At 43.6% G+C, this 21,790-nt stretch overlaps 1 protein-coding gene across 1 annotated transcript in view; it reads right to left on the reverse strand.

Annotated features, from left to right (window-relative positions):
* The window catches only part of PEX6 (peroxisomal biogenesis factor 6), a 314,233-nt gene that overhangs the window by 291,029 nt on the left and 1,414 nt on the right, over window positions 1-21,790 (reverse strand). Inside the window, exons 2-3 of the mRNA XM_030195683.1 lie at window positions 12,986-13,155; window positions 4,617-4,700 (exon numbers count right to left, since the gene is read on the reverse strand). Of these exons, the coding sequence (XP_030051543.1) occupies window positions 4,617-4,700; window positions 12,986-13,155 (254 nt within the window). The remainder of the gene's footprint in view (window positions 1-4,616; window positions 4,701-12,985; window positions 13,156-21,790) is intronic.

Here is a 21,790-nt window from a genome sequence, read left to right on the forward strand (position 1 = left end):
ATATACTCTAAATTGTACATTGATTCCTGGGAATATATAAGCTTATCTTTAGCTATCCCTCTGAATGGGAATTTTGATATGCTGTCATAATTTAGGGCCCAAAATTGTGAAAGCATAGAAATGATCAAATTAAAAGTTAATATAATTCTTATTTTCCAAATTGGCTGTGAACTATTACAGAGAACTATAGGTTATTGTCCTTCTCATTTGACCTATTTAAACCTTGTAAAGGTCACGTGAGAAGGCTTCATAGAAATATATAGTTTTTACATTTCTGATTTTGGCTCTTCTCTATCTTTTAAAATATCATGTTAAGGGCTGCATTTTCCTGGAACAGACTCTGACCACAATGTTTCCTCAGACTCTGCCGACTTCCTGTGCCAGCCACATGTAATATACAGAGAACAATTTTTTATTATTATTCCTACTGGTAATTTCTGATATTATATATTATATATTGACACTATGCTCCACCTACTGATGCGCAAAGAAACTAACTATTGCATTCTATAATCTATTCTTTTTAATGGTCCTATGCTGAGATTTGACCACTTGATATTACTTCTTATATCACCTCTATTTATTAAGTCCTGTAGGATGAGTGAAGACGGCATATTCAATTCCTGATCTACCGCCTCTATTCCAGTTTGATACTTCTGCTACAACTGACCTCTGGCAAGAAAAAAAGTGCCACCTCCTCCAATGAGAATTTTCTTTTGTTCAAATGATGTCCTTAATTTAGACCTTCTTGGTTATGCTCTTAAATAATATTATTGCAGACTCATCTTTTCAAGAACCTCTCTATTACAACAGACAGCGACCGTGATTCCAGAAGATACTTCCATCACCTGGACTAGTTATGAGTTTTAAATTTCTGCACATTAGTCTTCTGCTTTGATTATGACTATTTCCTAAGCTACCCTTCTTTCTGAATCATCTAACTCGTAAGTCCTGCTGGCCTCCTGCAGCTGAGGGCTCAACCCTTGGTGAATGGTAGTCATCGTAGGTGAAGATTCCATATCTATTGGCGATAAATGACGACGCATTGCCCTCCATACATCAATAATTGAACATTTACCATCATCTCTAAATTTTAATTGTTTTTCTCTTTTGTTCCATATACTTTACCATTGTTATTTGATCATGTCTTTCTAAAAATTACCAATCTGTCTCGCACATTATGCAAGCCAGAAGTGGGGATATATTATGCAAATCCAATTCCAAATCCCAATTCCAAATCTTTTTTTTTTATTTAATTTTAAGTTGATGGTAGAATAAAGACATGGAAAGATTCAACTTTGTACACCACAAATACGTCTTCAAGATCTATCCAGGTCCAAATGATGTTAGATCCCCCAAGGTTGTGGCAATGACCTTTACACCTTGCAAACTGCTGGACCACAAGTCTTGGGTCCATGGGAAAGATATATGTGTTTACTCAGATGTTACAAGCCTAACCATCTCAAGATCGGCAACTTCCTTCAGCAAACCAGCCTGAAAATCCAGATTCTTCAGCGCTTCCACCGCCTCAACCATGATCGATGAAAGAGAATTTAGAACTGATACTTAATTTGAGAATTACTGTTGCTGTTTATGGACATTATAGATTCATATTATGTTTTATTTTCAGTTTAGCAACAATCCTGTCTAGATATTGAAAAGGTTTTATTTTTATTTTCCTATTATTTCCTTTATTGTTCTAATTGTTTTTCTAAGAGTTTCCCAGTTATTTCTGTTTTTCTAATTTAAATTGAAGTCGATATTGCTCAGATACAAGGGTAACATCAAACCCTAATACTGGCTATGATATCATAATGTATGTGTAAACCCTGTTAGTATCAACCAGTTATGCAATTGTTTAACTTTGGTGTAGGTTTGACTAAGCTCCAAGTGGGGTAACGGATATATACAATGCTTCCCATACTTCCAGGTCATTATGCATATGTCAAGATCCATGCATAACCTTTGATACCATTTTTGCTGTATGAGGCAACCTCATACTTGCTATCCACTTATTAGTACTCATGATGGGATGCCAATGATGAGTACTAGTAAGGTCCAGGAATCCCGACCTATTTAAGGATTCTGAATACCTACAAACCTTAACCAGCCTGTAATCTGAATACTAGCCATATATTTGTTGAGCCCATAACAATGCTTAATCGAAACCACTGTTCCTTCTCAAGACCACTGAGATAGATACATTAGATTATCTCCCCATGTACTAAGTCATAACAAGACCTGAAAGTATTTATTAGTATGATCCACCTGAAATTGCTATTACCCGTATAGATGAACTCATGGTTTTGTCCCATTCATAAAACCTCTCTCACTACAGGTTTGAGTACACCTCAAGAGAGGTAACATCAAGATTAAGGTCCAAGGGGTTGGGTAATATAAAGGGAATTCCATATGCCCAGAAATATACCACCTAACAATGAAGTTTTCTGTCTGGCATAATATCTGCTAGCAACCCATAAGAGCAAAACTCCCCCTCTCGTTTAATAGCTTGCCACCTTCTGGAATAGATGATGACACGCTTGACGAGTTTTGTGTCACCCCTCTCCAGAGGGGGTGACAAGTGGGGAATGTATAATTATACTACAGCAAGAGACCCTCACTGGATCCACCGGAAGGGTGGAAGGCCAGATTTTAGGACTCAGGCTGTAAAAATACCAGCTAGGTTTAAAAATCTATGACTGGCTGCGCAAGGACTTGCTTTTCCTGTAAGTTAATATGTGTCCCCGCTTGGGATCCATCCACTGGAATAGTGGTGGGTCAATTTACATACCTTAAATAGCTAAAACAACTGAAAAAGTACTGACTAGGCCAAACAACAAGAAAGTGATTTAATATTTGAGAATCTGCAAAAAGCAGGTCTGAACAATGAGTCCTGACACAAACTGGTACAACTGTCACTTTAAATCAGATGAACAAAATGGAGTCTATTAGTTTTGTATAAAAGGCTACAGAGGTTATACAGAGTTCTTAAGATGGTGTGAAAAGTATTGCGACACAGACAGATGTGGAACTGTTATCTCAACGCTTCCCAAAACATGCTGATAAGACTGCGTGGGAAAGTATCATCTCAGAAATTGAGAGCTAGGTATCTCACCATAGACTTCTATGGAGAGGTTTGTGTATAAAAGAGGGGACAAATTGCCATAGCTTTGGAATTTTCCCCAACGCTTCTGTCAGACGGCAGGGCTCTGTCCGGATGTACCCAGAATCTGTCTGCTGAATGTACCTGATTAAAGTCTGATGTGCAAATAAAATCCTTATTCCAAATGATGATTTGTGGGCTTAACTTAATGATGAAAGGCTGTAAGTATAAATGCTTCTGCTGTATCAGGCTATCACTCGCTGCATTATATAACTTGTAACCTAAATCCAGTTTGTCATAAGGCTGGTATCTGTTTCTTGCCAGTGCTGAGAGGCGGACTAATGCGGGTCTCTTAGGTCTAACGTCTCTCTCAGTGGCAACTCCTCTTAGAACTTCACAACCCCCTGATTGCCCCAGTTCTAGGGCTATTCAGAGATGGAGTCAGATTAAGGTCATTTAAGCCTTCTTGGGGGGGCTCGGGACCCCTTAATTCTGAACAGAACAGAGCCCTGAAATCCAAGTGAGGACAGCGTATCAAGGAGTAGGCTGTGATCAACAGTGTCAAAAGCAGCAGATTGAAAAGGATGAGGATAGAATAGAGGCCTTTTGATCTGGCCATGCACAGGTCATTGGAGACTTTAGCAAGCGCTGTTTCAGTTGAATGAAAGGAGGCAAAAGCCAGACTGAAGTGGAATAGCTTGAGATGAAAGAAAGTCAAGGCAATGGCTGTGAACAGTACGTTCAAGTATCTTGAATAGGAAAGGGAGGAGTCCCCCATGTTTCCACAACTCGACTCTAAACAAAGGCATAGAACATGTTAACCTGCACAAAACAAAAGGCACATCCCTAACCATCTTACTGGGTAGACCACATGGGCCATGCTGGTCATTATCTGTTGTCATTTATGTTACTATGACTCTTCAGATGTCTACTTGTGCTATTCCAGCAAGAATTACAGGTAATAAGGTGCGTGCACACCAGGTTGCACTGGCATCCTTGGTCTATTAATGCAATTATACAATGAAGGCAATGAAGCCTAACTAAAACAAACATGCACCAGAAGAGGGTGGGAGGAGATATGGGGGTGGGTGAGTTGAGAAATGGGGAGGGGTTAGAAGCTGGTTTATGTGAAAATATGTGATGGCACCAGTGATGTTCCTATGTATTGTTTCTTTTTCCTGCTTGTCATCAATAAAAACTATTAAAACCTAAAAACAAACATGCAACACTTGGGAATAAAGACCAATGGTAGCTTAGCTTTCTATTCCCATTATAAATGGCATAGTGACAAATTGGGATGAGCTCCAACTGGGTCAGAAGCTCAGGTAAAGGAGGCATGAAATCGGACAACAAGAAAATGCAATGCGTAAAGTGAAGCATAAAGAAGAATATAATGTAAAAACAGGTTAGATTAAAACACAGAGGCAAATGTGCAATCAAGCGTAACATGAACAAAGCAGAAAAGGACAGAACCCCAAAACAAAAACCCATCCAACAGAACCACAGCACATACCTCAAATGTGTCTCAGAAATTCCATCCAATAACTCAGGCAGCTCACAAGTTGAAACACATAAGACATCTCCAAGCTGAACCAACCTGAAAACAAAAAAACTTGTGCTCAACACTGAAGAGTGGTAAACAAGCTTTATAATCTACTGCTGGGGCCTGAAGTAGTAAAGAGAGTAAAAAGCCGGTAACAGATGGTAGTGATGTAGGAGCAAAGCAAGAACTATGAAGCACTATATATATGTTCCAGTATAATAAAGATATATGGGATTAAAATACATGGCACTATCCAGCATTAATAACCTGAATTCCAAAATGGAGACTTAAGCTTATTCTTTCAATGCAAAGCCTATTTGTTGAACAAAAACTGCTGACAAGGGTCCCAATGTGCTAGAATAAAAAGGTTGCTAGCATCGATGACATGGCCCGAACAGCCAAAGATTATGGCTGGCAAATTGCATCTTGTTTATGAAACCCCGGCTTCTTGTCAAGGTGACTCCTTCAATGTGGTGCCAGTGAGACAATCCATCATCCCTTGAAGCCCCAATATTTGGGGTAGACAAAGTTATATGTGCGTCACCCCCAAAGCCAGAATGTATGTCATCAGCACAGCTGCAGCCCATGATTTCTATGTAAAAAGGGGTTCTTACCAGAGACAAGGACTGCTGTTTTGACATCCCATTCAAGGAGTAGACCTGCGTTAGGCCTGTCCATTTGAGGAATATGCTGCTACCTTGCAGTCTGCCATCAGGTTGTATGCTTGCCATCAAACTTTACATACATGTTGTGGGTTCAGAGTGACTCACTTCAGAGTCTACTTAGAAAATTATGTGTATTTGCTCTAAGCTACTTCTACGATAAGACCTCATGTGTCTATATTCTTGCCTTCTTTGTATATTATCTTTGCGGTTCTTGTAAATAAATGCACGCTTTCTTTTTACAATACTTGGCTGTGGAGTTAGTTATTATTTAGGGCACAATGAGCTTGGATCTAAGGATAAGATGGAACACATTTGCTTCTGATACTTCACACACTAAGGCTGGTATCACTGGGCGGACTGTCTGAAGGGCTTTGTCCGCTCCACGTAAAAGGCCAATGCTCTCTTGCAGTCCAAAGTGTGCAAGCTGATTTCGCAAGGGTGGGCATGAGGACGGGGGAAAAATGATGGCAAGACAATTGACTGGTTCAGATGGAATTCAGACACCACCTTCAGCAGGAACTTAGGGTGCGTGCAGAGGACTACTCTGTTGTGGTGAAACTTAGTATAAAGTGTATCCACTACCAGGGCCTGAAGCTCACTCACCCTACAAGCTGAAGTAACCACCACCAAGAAAATGACCTTCCAGGGCAAGTATTTCAGATGGCAGGAATTCAGTGGCTCAAAAGGAGCTTTCATCAGCTGGGTGAGAATGACGTTCAGATCCCATAATACTGATGGAGGTTTGACAGGGGGCATTAACAAAAGCAAACCTCTCATGAAGCGAACTAAAGGCTGTCCAGAGATAGGCTTATCCTCTACATGCCAATGATAAAATTAATTGCACTGAGGTAAACCATTACGGAGTTGTTCTTCAGACCAGACTCTGACAAGTGTAGAAGGTATTCAAGCAGGGTCTGTGTAGGACAAGAGATAGGATCTAGGGCCTTGCTGCCACACCAGACGGCAAACCTCCTCCATTTGAAAGAGTAACACCTCTTAGTGGAATCTTTCCTGGAAGAAAGCAAGACTCGAGAGACACCCTCCAAAAGACCCAAGGAGGCGAATTCTATGTTCTCAACATCCAGGCCGTGAGAGCCAGAGACTGGAGGTTGAAGTGATGAAGGTAGGAAAACAGTCCAGTCTCCACAGTTCTTCAGAGGACAACTCCAGAAGAAGAGGGAACCAAATCTGACACAGCCAGAAGGGTGCAATCAGGATCATGGTTCCGCAGTCTTGCTTGAGTTTCAGCCAAGTCTTCCCTACTAGAGGTATGGGAGGATACGCATACAGAAGGCCTGTCCCCCAATGCAGGAGAAAGGCATCTGACGCTAATCTGTTGTGGGCCTGAAGCCTGGAACAGAACTGAGGGAACTTGTGATTGATTACCTTAGTGTAATTATGTTTTATTGTTATATAATACTTTAAATCATTAACTTCATGATTTTGTGATTTGTTACTATGTAAGCCACATACAGCTTGCGATGAGTGGGAATTGTGCGGGATACAAATGTAAAAAAATAAATAAATAAATTTGAGTGGCAAAAAGATCCACAGAGGGGGTGCCCCACGCTCAGAAGATCTTGCAGCAACGCCCATATTCAGCGACCACTTGTGAGGTTGCATTACCCTGCTCAGCCTGTTGGCCAGACTGTTTCGCCTGCCAGAGAAGCAGCTTAGAGAAACATGCCATGACGGCGTGCCCAAAGCCACATCTGGAAGGCTTTCTGACACAGAGGACGAGATCCGGTGATTCCCTGCTTGTTGGTGTAGTACATCACAACCTTATTGTCCGTTTGAATCAAGATAATTTGGTTGGACAGACAATCTCTGAAAGCCTTCAGACCGTTCCAGATCGCTCATAGCTCCAGGAAGTTGATCTGAAGACCTGTTTCCTGCAAGGACCACACTCCCTGAGTGTGAAGCCCATCCACATGATCTCCCCACCCCCGGGGACCTAGGACAGTACATGGTACTGAAAGTGCTGTGTTCCCAGCCGAAATCGAAGGTACTTCCTGTGAGCTGGAAGTATCGAGATGTGTAAGCATCCTTTAAGTCCAGAGAGCATAGCCAATTGTTTTCTTGAATCATGGGAAGAAGGGTGCCTAGGGCAGGGGTAGGCAACTCCGGTCCTCGAGAGCCACAGGTAGGTCAGGTTTTCAGGATATCCACAATGAATATGCATGAGATAGATTTCCATACCATGGAGGCAGTGTTTGCAAATCTATCTCCTGCATATTCGTTGTGGATATCCTGAAAACCTGACCTGCCTGCGGCTCTCGAGGACTGGAGTTGCCTACCCCAAACCATCTTGAACTTTTCTCGGACTAGAAATTTGTTCATGGCCCTTACATCTAGCATGGGACGCATCCCCTGATTTTCTTTTGCACAAGAAAGTACCTGGAATAGAATCCCAGCCCTTCTTTCCCTGGTGGAACAGATTTGACCGAATGGGCCTTTAGAAGGGCGGAGAGTTCCTCTGCAAGTATCTGCTTGTGCTGGGAGGTGTATGAATGAACTCCCGGTGGACAATTTGGAGGTTTGGATTCCAGATTGAGGGTGTATCCTAACCGGACTATTTGAAGAACCCACTGGTCGGAGGTTACGAGAGCCACCTTTGGCGAAAAAAAAAACATTTAACCTCCCCCCAACTGGCAAGTCGTCCGGTATGAACACTTACTGCGGCTATGCTTACCTGGAGTCAGTCAAAAGAACATCCCTTGCTTTTGTTGGGGAGCAGCAGAGGCATTAGGCTAACGCTGTTGATGAGAACAAGTACGTTGGGGCTGAGCCTGACAAGGCTGTCGGGATGCTGGAGTGTAACTGCACCTACCATAGAAATAGGGAGCACTCCGCACCCTCCAAAAAAAGCTCCTAGTTGAGGCGGCTGTACCAGAAGGCGCCCGGCGGGAGAGAGAAGTCATAGCATCATTGTGCTTCTTGATCTGGTCAACAAGATCTTCCACCTTCTCTCCAAAAAGGTTAACCCCCCGGCAAGGTACATCCGCCATCCTCTGCTGGACCGAATGATCCAGGTCGGAGACACACAGCCATGAGAGTCTACGCATCGCTATACCCTGAGCAGGATTCTGGATGCCATATCAAAAGTATCGTAAGTGCTCCTGGCCAGGAATTTACAACACACCTTCTGCTGCCTCACCACCTGGCGAAAAGGCTCAGCCTGCTCCAGAGGGAGGGCATCGACCAAGGTAGACAGCTGACTCACCGAGTTCTGCAAGTGAACGCTCATAAAGAGCTGGTAAGACTGGATATGGGCAGCGAGCATAGCGGCCTGATACGTCTTCCTCCCAAACGAGTCCAAGGTCCTAGCTTCTCTGCCTGGGGGTGCCAAGGCATAGTCTCTAGTGCTCTTGGCCCTTTTGAGGGCGGAGTCTACCACCATGGAATTGTGTGGTAACTGAGACCTCATCAACCCAGGCTCACCGTGGATCTGATACTGGGAATCAGTCTTCTTAGGGATCACAGGAGCAGACATAGGGAACGACCAGTTTCGCATAAGGACTTCCTTGAGTACCTTATGCAAACGAGCCATCACAGCCTCCTTAGGTGGAGGGGGATAATCCAGGACCTTGAGCATCTCAGCCATGGGCCCATCCTCCATCTCCATAGAGAATGGAATGGCAGCAGCCATTTCCCACACAAAAGATTCAACAGAGATGCTCTCAGGGGGAGACAGTCTCCTTTTAGGTAGAGGGGAAGGTTCAGAGGGAATCTCAAAATACTCATCGGAGGAAAAGTATCTGGGATCTTCCTCTGACTCACATGATCGCTCCTCCTCAGTATCGGAAAGCACTTCCCTAAGGGAGCTATGAGACTAAGCTTGCCTCAACGCAGAGGATCGACGTCCTCGATGGCGATGTTGAGAGGCCGACACCCACATGGACTACGGTGAAGCTTCCTCCACCGACGTTGAAGGGGAGTCAACCTGGGTGGCAGCCAACACTGGCGACAAAAGCGGCACTGAAGACGAGGACCTCACCACAGGTGAAGGGCCAGACGCCACTGGAGCAGATGGCATGGAAGGCGCAAGCACCATCGACGCCGAAGCAGACTGACACAGCAGTCTTTACAGAAGTTCTTGAAGCAGGGCCCAGATGCGCTCGTTAAGAGCCACCATCGGAGAAGACTGGGGGGGGGGGGGGGCTGTGCAGCAGCCGGAGGCAGAACCTGATGAGGCTCAGGAGCAGGTACCGGGCTGCTAAGAGGCCGACGCATCGGCATCTCCTGTATGGAGAGAGAGAGGTCCTCTTGGCGCCAACACTTCTCGGGTGCCTTCGACACCTCGGAGCTCAAGGCACCGTGTGTCAAAGGAGAACGGTGACTGTGCTTGTTCACCTTCGCTCAATGCCAGTCACCAAGGCTCCTCGGTGCCAAAGAGGACGACGTGGAATCCTCACGTCTCCTCGGGGTCGGATCCGACAATAGTCAGTCCTGGGGGGCATGCACACAGGAGGCCTCGAGACAAGTGGAGACCCACTCGACGCCTCGCTACTTCCAGCATGTCTTGTTCTCTCAGCAGCCACTACCTCTGCTCCTGACGTAGATGCTTCCCTCGATGTTGACGTCAACAACCTCAGTACCAATGTCAACGTCAAAGGACCGAACCGAGACCTCAAAGGTTTCTCGCGTTGGGCTTCTCGAGCTACTTGGGTCTGTTTCTTCATACAAAGACACAGAGCACAAATAGGAGGGCTATGGTCGGGCCCAAGGCACTGGATACATCAAGAATGAGTATCAGTACCTCAGATGGTCCAGTTTATTTATTTTTTTATTTTAGTTACATTTGTAGCCCGCGCTTTCCCACTCATGGCAGGCTCAATGCGGCTTACATGGGGCAATGGAGGGTTAAGTGACTTGCCCAGAGTGACAAGGAGCTGTGCCTGAAGTGGGAATCGAACTCTGTTCCTCAGTTCCCCAGGACCAAAGTCCACCACCCTAACCACTAGGCCACTCCTCCACTCCTTTCTTTGCAATTTCTACTTACACCAATACCGAAAAACCCCAAAAAACCAGCGAATGACATCACCAACTATCGACCTGTGGCCTCCATCCCTCTTCTAACCAAACTGATGGAAAATAGAGTGACCTCCCAACTTAACGAATTCATACAAAAGTTCTCCATATTACATAGTAACATAGTAGATGATGGCAGAAAAAGACCTGCACGGTCCATCCAGTCTGCCCAACAAGATGAACTCATGTGTATACCTCACCTTGATTTGTACCTGTCTTTTTCAGGGCACAGACCGTATAAGTCTGCCCAGCACTATCCCCGCCTCCCAACCACCAGCCCCGCCTCCCAACCACCGGCTCTGGCACAGACCGTATAAGTTTGCCCAGCACTATTCCCCACCTCCCAACCGCCAGTCCTGCCTCCCACCACCGGATCTGGCACAGACCATATAAGTCTGCCCAACACTATCTTCGCCTCCCAACCACCAACCCCTCTTCCCCCCACCGGCTCCGCCACCCAATTTCGGCTAAGCTTCTGAGAATCTATTCCTTCTGCACAGGATTCCTTTATGTATATCCCACGCATGTTTGAATTCCGTTACCGTTTTCATCTTCATCACCTCCCGCGGGAGGGCATTCCAAGCATCCACCATCTCTCCGTGAAATCTTTTTGAGTCTGCCCCCCTTCAATCTCATTTCATGTCCTACCGCCTTCCCATCTCCGGAAAAGATTTGTTTGCGGATTAATACCTTTCAAATATTTGAAAGTCTGTATCATATCACCCCTGTTCCTCCTTTCCTCCAGGGTATACACGTTCAGGTCAGCAAGTCTCTCCTCATATGTCTTGGAACGCAAATCCCATACCATTCTCATAGCTTTTCTTTGCACCGCTTCAATTTTTTTTTACATCCTTACTCCAGGTGGGGCCTCACCAACGACTTGTACAGGGGCATCAACACTTCCTTTCTTCTGCTGGTCACACCTCTCTATACAGCCTAGCAACCTTCTCGCTACATGAATCACAATCGGGTTTTCGACCTGCACACAGCACAGAAACAGTATTACCTTGATATCCAAGTTCAAACAAGAAATTTCAATTGGCAACAAAATACTTCTTCTGCAGTTCGACCTATCCAGCGCATTTGACATGGTAGACCACGGTATTCTCACAAAACTACTGGACAAACTAGGGATCGGCGGAAACATCATTAAGTGGATAAAAAGTTTTATCACCACCAGATCATATCAGGTCAAATCAACCTCATCAATATCGCCTGCGTGGTCATCAAAATGCAGAGTCCCCCAAGGCTCACTTCTATCCCCGATCCTCTTTAACCTTATGATGATTCCTCTGGCCAAATCCGGCCTTAACCCTGTCATCTACGCTGATGATGTCACAATATTCATCCCTTTCCAATCCAACCTTACTGAAATCTCGAAGAAAATAATCACTGCCATGAACACCCTAACATCCTGGGCCAACGCTTTCAAGATGAAAATGAACAAATAAAAAACCCAATGCTTAATCCTTTCATCACAACACGCTACTCTGCTCCCAATCACCCTGAGCACCCCCGATGTTACAATCCCAATATCTGGCAATCTAAAAATCCTAGGAGTAACATTAGACAACCACCTAACTCTAGAAACTCATGCAAAAGCCACAACGACGAAGATGTTCAACACGATGTGGGTACTGAAAAGAGTAAAACCATTCTTCCCACAGAAAACTTTCCGCAATCTAGTTCAATCCTCAGTACTCACCCATGCCGACTACTGCAAGAGCATTTTCATCGGTTGCAAAGCCCAAATCATGAAAAAACTTCAAACCGCCCAAAACACAGCAGCCAGACTCATTTTTGGCAAATCACAATTTGAAAGCACAACACCACTTCGTGAAAAACTTCACTGGCTCCCTATCAAGGAACGCATAAACTTCAAAGCCCACACAATGATCCACAAGATCCTCCATGGCGAATCTCCAAGCTACATGACCAACTTGATCTATCTTCCAGCCAGAAACGGGTCCAAATCTTCTCAAACATATCTCAATCTTCATCTTCCCAATTGCAAAGGCCTCAAATACAAAACCTACTACGCATCCAACTTCTCTGTTATAGGCAGCCAACTCTGGAACGCCATACCTCGACACATCTGAACAACCAATCAACACCTACCCTTCCGAAAGCTACTGAAAACTTACCTCTTCAAACAAGCCTACCCAAACAACCCACCTTAATTCTCGAACCTAATCCACACCACCAGCACTACCATACTCCAATCCTCTCCCCCACACCTCTTCCTATTGTCCCACTCTATATAATCTGGGCTCTCTCTCTGATTCTTTGTACCATACTTTGTGTTATCTCTGTGATACTTTGTACCATACCTTGTAAGCCGCACTGAACCTGCTATTGAGCGGGAAAGAGCGGGGTATAAATGCTATAAATAAATAACATTTTTGAATGCAGCTATATCAATTTGTGCAATTTTGTTTTTCTTTTTAATAATGGTGCGACTGGAACCAATGATTATACATTTGAGCTATTAAATGAAGCAGAGCTGGCTCAAGGTTCTGAGATCCCCCAAGTGTGCTGCTACCTATAAACAAGCTATTCACCTCTTTTTTCTTAAGGCTGGATTTTGGGTGGATGTGTGATGTCACATATTTTCAATATTATTTTATGGCAGTGGAAGCTGACCTTGGCGTTTGGAAGTACTGGTACAGATGTTCGCTGTAATCCTCTTTGATGTTACATGTGGGTGAGGCCACTATCTGTACATGTAGTTCCTTGGCAAATGGTGGAATGGACAAAGAAGACTGACTTTCTTTCATCTCACTTTTTTCAATAAAATGCTCCCCGCAGTATCTCTGTTAGAGAACGAAAACACCCATTAGCTTCCGACCTCATTGTGCAAAGCAGAAACTGCAACTCAATTGAGGCAATTAGAAGAACTTTACAGCAATTAAAACAGGAATTAAGAGCAAGGAAAATTACCATTCTATTACACTACCCAGCAGGCAGAACAGCACTTACCTCAGACTGGGATGATTCTCCACTTTCAAACTGATGGTATAAATAAAAGTTATCAAATATAATGTATGTATAGCATTCTGAAGAATCTCCCCTCCCCCCCTCCCCCCCCAAAAAACTCTGTTTTTTTTTTTGTCTTAAAACATTTGTTGATTTTACACAAAGTTAATACAGTGAGAAACCATCCTAGTAATTACAGCTCCAGAGCAAGTTTTTTTTTTTTTTTAAGCAACTGAAATGCTGGGATCTCTTCTTTGCTACATACACTACTTCTGTGAAGCTGCTAAGTATAGACATTTTTACCCTACTTTCTGAACAGAGCAAAGCTTATTCAAAAGTCACCCTACCTGTATGTCTATCCCTGACTACCAATTCCCCCCCCCCCCCCAATTTGGTGTCTCATCTGTACCAAGTTATCAGGGTAAGACAAATGAACATGGATTATATTGACTAGGGTACTTGTTTTTCAATATATACACTTCACAAATATGCTGCCTTATCATAACTTTCTCATTTGGCATTTTAGTCAGATCAAATGGTATCAAATGGTATTAAATAAGAGGGTCCAACAGGTTCAAAAAGGGGTATTTTTTTGAGGGGACCCAAATATTCCATAAAAACATATGCAAAAATTTTCCTTTCCCTTCTAATCCATTAATTTCCTGGACATGTCAGGGAAAGGATAATGTATGAGGGAGTCCACAAAGATCAAGACAGAGGGTATACCTGGAAGATCCATGCCCTCCACAAACAATTAACCAAATTACAATAGTTTGCTTTCACATGTTTTGAAGGGGGGGGGTTGTTTTGTTTTTATTTACAACCCACTCCATTCATAGTACTGGGCAGAACATAAGAGTACTACTAAACATTTCTAGAGCGCTACTAGGGTTACGCAGCGCTGTACAGTTTAACAAAGAAGGACAGTCCCTGCTCAAAGGCACTTACAATCTAAAGGACGAAATGTCAAGTTGGGGCAGTCTAGATTTCCTGAATAGAGGTATAGTGGTTAGGTGCCGAAGGCGACATTGAAGAGGTGGGCTTTGAGCAAGGATTTGAAGATGGGCAGGGAGGGGGCCTGGCGTATGGGCTCAGGGAGTTTACTCCAAGCATGGGGTGAGGCGAGGTGTTTTAAAAGTATTTCCATTTAACTTGGAGTGTCCCCTAGTCTTTGTACTTCTGGAACAAGTAAAAAATCGATTTACTTCTACTCATTCTACCTCAGGATTTTATAGACCAAAAAGCTCAGTGTGCAGCGGCAAACAAAGCAAATAGAATGAAAGGTATTATTAGGAAAGGAATGGAAAACAAAAATGAGGATGTTATAATACCTTTGTATTGTTGGGCAATTCCAGTCACCACATCTCAAAAAAAGATTTAATGGAATTAGAAAAGGTACAGAGAAGGTCGATGAAAATGTTAAAGGGGATAGGAAAAAGAACTTCAATGGCTCGGGCTTCGTCAGGAGCGATTTTATAGTTCAGCTGTTCTGGTACCTTCTCTCAGAGTCTGTATGTTCTGAAGACTCAGAGAGAAGGTGCCAGAACAGCTGCACTATAAAATCACTTCTGACGAAGCCGTGGTGAAACAGCTGTGCTGTAGAGCACAGTAGCATTGCTTCAGATAAGTACCGGAAGAATTTGGACTATATATATATATATATATATATATATATATATATATATATGATAAATCATATAAACAAAAAAAGATAAAACACCCTCCCGTGGGTCGTCTCCAAGCTGGTCTGATAAGAGGAAGCTCTTACCAGAAAGTTGTCCAGATAAGGATGGACTGACTCCCTGACAATTAAAATAAGCTACTGCCACCGTCACCACCACCATCTTAGAGAAGGTTCTGGGGGAGATGGAAAAATCAAACGGCAAGGCCCTGAACTGGAAGTGCTTCCCCAAGAATCACAAGAAGTGTCCATGCAGAGGCCAAACTGGGATGTGGAAAGGGTTCAGAGAGGTAAGAAACTCCCTTGGCTAGACTAAGGCTATCACTGAGCAAAGTGTTTCCATTCAGAAGCTGGAGTTGTGGAGGTAACTGCATTTGTCTGTAGGTTTCTTGTATATAGATGTTTGTATATAGCCATTGATGATTGAAACTGTGGTGTCCAAAACACTGACTCTTTCTGGGGAGTAGTCAACTTTTAATTTGATTGTAGGATGGTATGTATTGAAAGAACAGTAAAATTGGTTTAGAGATTCTTTCCTCTCTGTCCAAATCATTAAAAATGTCATTGATATGCCAGTAGTATTTTAGGGATTTAGTCTGATATGTATTAAAAAATGCCAACAGTTTACGAATACTCAACTGGAGGCCTCACTCATACCTGAGGTGCACCTAAGTTGCCTACTGCATACACCAACAAAAAGGCCTGCTGGACAACCCCCACTGAATTGCTTTGTGCGCTCGGCGAGAGCAACGTGGCGGTGGCTGTGTCGTAGGCAGGGTTTCTCTGCGGCCGCCACTCCCTTTGTATCGCTGAGCCTGAATCCGGACTTCCCAGACGGAACATCGGCAAAGCCCTTTGAAAACTGGAGGCGGAAAGGGATCCATTATCTCTATCAATTGCTGGATGAGGAAGGGCAGATCAAGCCGTTCGAGGAACTAGAGAGAGAGCATGGCTTAGCTGCATCAGACTTTTATGCGTACATCCAGGTGAAGCATTATGCACACGCTCTGGAAGCAGTAAATCTGAGTGAGGATGTGCAAGAAACTCTCTCGATGGCACTTACATTGGGTCGCAAAATGCAGTGCCACTACGATTTCACCATAGACATCTCCTGGATACAACGGAAGACACTGACTACTGCAAAATAGCAAGGAGTTGGACACAGGAGCCGGGGATCGAATTCACTGCAGACATGCTCCAAAGCTTCTTGCTATCCATTTTACACAGATCGGCTTTTATCAGACAGTGGGAGCAACAATATAAGTTTGCCATGCGGGCCTATATGGCACCAGTCAGAGCACAGAAGGCAGGCTTTGGATCGGGGACTTGCCCTAAATGCGGAGTAGCAATGGCAACTCGGTCATGTGTTCTGGCTGTGACCACAAATTCGGCAGTTTTGGTTGCAAATGTTGGCAAAAATTGGGCAACGCTGGAAGCGGCATGTGGCGGATAACCCGCTGATTTTGACATTTACATGATCGCAAAACTGATTCCAGCGGGGTGCGTGGGCTTTCTCCAAAGGGCAATGTTAACTGGGAAGAAAGTGATTCTGCTGAATTGGAGAGAGGCTCAGGCACCTACAAGAGACTTGTGGAGATCAAAGATGACAGAGCTGCTGCACTTGGAGCTGTGTGGGATTGTTAACTCCGCTTCTGCAGAAAAACATCTGAATGCATTCAGGAGGGTATGGGAGCGATACTGGAATACACTCCAACCTTTCTCTAAACAGAAAATTCTGCACAGATTGAAATGGAGCACAGAAAAACCGGCAGTACCTACAACTGCTTGAAGAAGTGGCACTAGATCCCAAACCCTGAACTCTGGGGGGGGGGGGGGGGGGGGAGAGGGAAGGGGGTGGGGAGGGGAGAGGGAGCGTAGAGGGGAGGAGAGTAGAGGAATCCTACATTACAGGGGAATACGGACGATGGATAGACATTGGTGGCTGCAGATGCCGGATGGCGCTGCGGCGCAGGATTACCTGGTTTATCCCTAAGAAATTCATTGGAAGATAGCACAATGGGGGGAGGGGGGGGTTGCAATGGTAAAATGACTAATGACAAAGCTAATTGCTGGTTTGTTTTTTCTTTTTTCTCTTGGTTGTGAGATATTGCTGATTGTAGTTGGAATTTCTGGATATGTTCTGTAAGTGGAGTCATTAATAAAAATGATTAAAACATAAAAAAGGTGTTCTGGAAATTGAGACAGCCCTGAAGAATCTGATATTTCCATCAAAATCAATTCAAGCTTATATCACAATGCAACTTGATCATAGTAACATAGTAGATGATGGCAGAAAAATACCTGCACGGTCCATCCAGTCTGCCCAAGAAGATAAATTCATATGTGCTACTTTTTTATTTGTACTGTCCTCTTCAGTGCACAGACCGTATAAGTCTGGCCAGCCCTATCCCTGCCTCCCACCACCGGCTCTGGCACAGACCGTATAAGTCTGCCCAGCACTAGTCCCGCCTCCCAACCACCAGCCCCAGCACAGACCGTATATGTCTGCCCAGCACTAGCCCCGCCTCCCAACCACCAGCTCTGCCACCCATTCTAGGCTAAGCTCCTAAGCTTCTGAGGATCCCTTCCTTCTGCACAGGATTCATTTATGTTTATCCCACGCATGTTTGAATTCCGTTACCGTTTTCACCTCCACCACCTCCCACGGGAGGGCATTCCAAGCATCCACCACCCTCTCCGTGAAAAAATACTTCCTGACATTCTTCTTGAGTCTGCCCCCCTTCAATCTCATTTCATGCCCTCTCGTTCTACCGCCTTCCCATCTCCGGAAAAGGTTTGTTTGCGGATTAATACCTTTCAAATATTTGAACGTCTGTATCATATCACCCGTTTCTTCTTTCCTCCAGGGTATACATGTTCAGGTCCGCAAGTCTCTCCTCATACGTCTTGTAACGCAAATCCCATACCATCCTCGTAGCTTTTCTTTGCACCACTTCAATTCTTTTTACATCCTCTACCTTCAACTACCTTTTATTTGGGTTGTTTAGGAAAGTTATAGTTCAATTGCAAATCCTTCAAAATACTGCCACGCTGGAAAGTTTGAAAAAAGTGATCCCATTTACAGAATGACACGGGGACAGGGATCTGCAGTAACCGCGGGGATGAGGACATGGACAGAGCCCACAGGGTGGGGACAAACTCTGTCCCTGTGTCATTTTCTACTTTGAAGCCTGTTAATAAACTGGACTGTTATTTACATTTGAGTGATGAAAACAATAATATTTTGATTTTTTGGAAAAACAAGCAAACATGCTGGCCACAACTAGCAACATTTGCTTGAGGGATCCTATACATTCCTGCTACCTGCACATCTTCTGAGAAGACATTTTCTATTGCAGGAAGGACTGTGGAAGACAGGAGAGCTAGACTGAATCCTGAGATTGTTGATGATTTCTTATTCATCCACAGATTAGTGTCCCTCTAGGGCATACATAATGGGTTGTATTTTGTACCCCTGGACATTTTAACAGGATGGATTAGGATTCCTTGGGGTAGCAGAATTCAGCTACTGTTGGGGTTGGAAGGGTAGAGAGTGGTAGTGTGGAGGATTTATTATAGCTGGTCACTGTTATTGTTTTTCTGTTTGTAATTTATACACAAGAGTTGCACAGCATATTGTTCCTTTTCATACTTTCGTAAAAAGATTTAAATATAGTGGCCTAGTGGTTAGGGTGGTGGACTTTGGTCCTGGGGAACTGAGGAACCGAGTTCGATTCCCACTTCAGGCACAGGCAGCTCCTTGTGACTCTGGGCAAGTCACTTAACCCTCCATTGCCCCATGTAAGCCGCATTGAGCCTGCCATGAGTGGGAAAGCACGGGGTACAAATGTAACAAAAATAAATATAAAATCATAATTGTTCGAGGTTTCTGCAGATGAGAACAGAGCAGAGACAGGGACAGAACCTGCAGGAATGGGGTTTGGATGGAGACAGAACCCATGGGGACGGGGCGGGGACAAACTTTGTCCCCGTGTCATTTTCTAATCCCATTGCTCTGTAAATTACACTGGCTACCAATCGTTGACAGTATAGTTTTAACTAAATTGTTTGATTTATAAGATATTACATGACCGGGCTTCACTGCTCTTGAGACAGCTATAGATCTTTCCTTCTTATCGGTAAAGCTTACAACAAGGAAGCTTATTGCCCTATTTCTCAGATGAAAAGAAGGTTAAGTACAAAGGGATTTTCTTGCAAACAACAACATTATCAAGCAGCTTCCACTTACAATGTACTGCCTTTGAAAATTAGATTACTAGACAACTATATGACATTTCATAAGAAATTGAAAACTTATCTGGTTGCTTATGTTTTAACTTTGTTTATCATATGAATACCTAGTTTTTACCTTTGTAATCCACATAAGACCATTTTGGTAACTTCCATTTGTATTATAAACAGGACTTTGGATACATCTGTCCAGTTTCACAGTATTAAAATATGAACTACTATCCATAAGTAAAGCACCCTTGATCCTATTTGCTTTTCCATGAAGGTTTTTTAACACTTTCCTAATTAATTTTTTTATTTTTTGTTACATTTGTACCCCGCGCTTTCCCACTCAAGGCAGGCTCAATGCGGCAGGCAATGGAGGGTTAAGTGACTTGCCCAGAGTCACAAGGAGCTGCCTTTGCCGGGAATCGAACTCAGTTCCTCAGTTCCCCAGGACCAAAGTCCACCACCCTAACCACTAGGCCACTCCTCCACTCATATAATGCATATATTTGACTGAGTTTTAACTTGTGTTTTCTATTTATTATTTCCTGAGAATGTTTCAGCCTTTTATTTTGTAAGTTCAACTAGAACGTGTAACAAAATACTTGAGAAAAGAGCAGAACAAAACTTATTCTGAAGAACCGGCACCTGCAAACACAAACGAGACCAAGTACAAATCAAATACAGCGGAAAACACAGTTATTTCAGCTACCACAGACTGATGAAAAACTGATGGAGAATGATTCCAAAGCGGGACTTTTATAGCCCATTTTAATACTGGCTGGCTGTGACACGGTGATGGCCTGTATACCAGAACGGGGGCCATGTCTCCAAAGGAGGACCCTTATAGCCCATTTTAATGCCGGCTGGCTGTGACACGGTGATGGCCTGTATACCAGAACGGGGGTCATGTAGCCAAAGCAGGACCTTTATAGCCCATTTTAATACCGGCTGGCTGTGACACAGTGATGGCCTGTCATATAGCCAAAGCAGAACCTTTAAAGCCCATTTTAATACCGGCTGGCTGTAACACAGTGATAGCCTGTACATCATAACGGGGGTCATGTAGCCAAAGAAGGACCTTTATAGTCCATTTAAATACTGGCTGGCTGTGACAAAGTGATGGCCTGTACACCAGAACGGGGGTCATTTAGCCAAAGCAAGACCTTTATAGCCCATTTTAATACCGGCTGGGACACGGTGATGGCCTGTACACCAGAACGGGGTCATTTAGCCAAAGCAGGACCTTTATAGCCCATTTTAATACCGGCTGGCTGTGACACAGTGATGGCCTGTCATGTAGCCAAAGCAGAACCTTTATAGCCCATTTTAATACCGGCTGGCTGTAACACAGTGATGGCCTGTACACCAGAACGGGGGTCATTTAGCCAAAGTAAGACCTTTATAGCCCATTTTAATACCGGTTGAAACATGGTGATGGCCTGTACACCAGAACGGGGGCCATGTACATAAGTAATGCCACACTGGGAAAAGACCAAAGGTCCATCTGAGGCAGTGGGCAAAAGAAATTGATTAATTCTGAGAAATCATATTAAGTGTTAATTCTGCTTAAAAATCTGGTGTTTAAAAGTTTGGTTTAGTTCTGCAAGTGAAGGAATGTCAGCTGGATTTAATTACTTAGAAAGTCTAGCGTTTGGCTAAGCTAAAGGTTAGAAAGGTCAGTGAGAAATGAAACTCTGTCCCTTGTGAGTGATGGATTGCCAATACTAGCTAGCACATCTGTATACTATTATGAATGAACAAAGCATGAGCCAGACATGCTGTAGTTTAAAAGTAGTTTAAAGCTGGTTAAATAATTCTAGATATAAATGAGTTAGATTTTAGAAGTTCTTGATATGTAGATTTGTTATAAGGAATATTGATTCTGTGTATTTTAGAATATGTTTTTCTGTGTAATTAAGTTTTGTTTCTGTGTAGAATGTCTGTTCAACTCAGTGTTGCTTTCTAAGCAAAACTGTAGTTGAAGAGATCAGCATATGGTTTGACTTAGCCATAGTTCTGGCTGGTTTGATGTATGAAGCTGATAGGTGAAAAGAGGTCAGGACTAGTCAACTCTCTTCTCCTTGATTAATTATAGGTAAATGTAGGAATGGGTCTTGAAAGTAATAACTGATATGTATGTTATTAAGTAAGACTGGCCCTTGACCCCTTAATGAATGCCAGAGTTCAGTTAGCAGTTAGTACTAGGAATATGAGAATAATAAATGTCAGATTGGCCCCTTAGCCTCTAAAGTGAACCCAGTTTAAGCTATAGCTGAGAAATTAATCATAATGACATGCAGGAGTTCTGGAGCCAAAATGTCTGGTGTGAGGGGCCCCAGGTCATAGGTCAGTTTAGGAAATATCGAACCTATGTAACTGATATTTTTAAAGTAATGATTGGCTGAGGCAAGGTAACCAATCCATTCTTTACCATCTGGAAAGTAAGGGGGGCTAGAGAGGGGGATAGCACTGTATTTAAGTGGGAGCAGAAGCAGCTTACGTCAGAAAGAGAGCAGAAGGAACAGACAGAAGAAAGAGAGCTGAAGGAACAG

The sequence above is a fragment of the Microcaecilia unicolor genome, chromosome 3 (genome assembly GCF_901765095.1).
Source record: "Microcaecilia unicolor chromosome 3, aMicUni1.1, whole genome shotgun sequence".
NCBI classification, from domain to species: domain Eukaryota; kingdom Metazoa; phylum Chordata; class Amphibia; order Gymnophiona; family Siphonopidae; genus Microcaecilia; species Microcaecilia unicolor.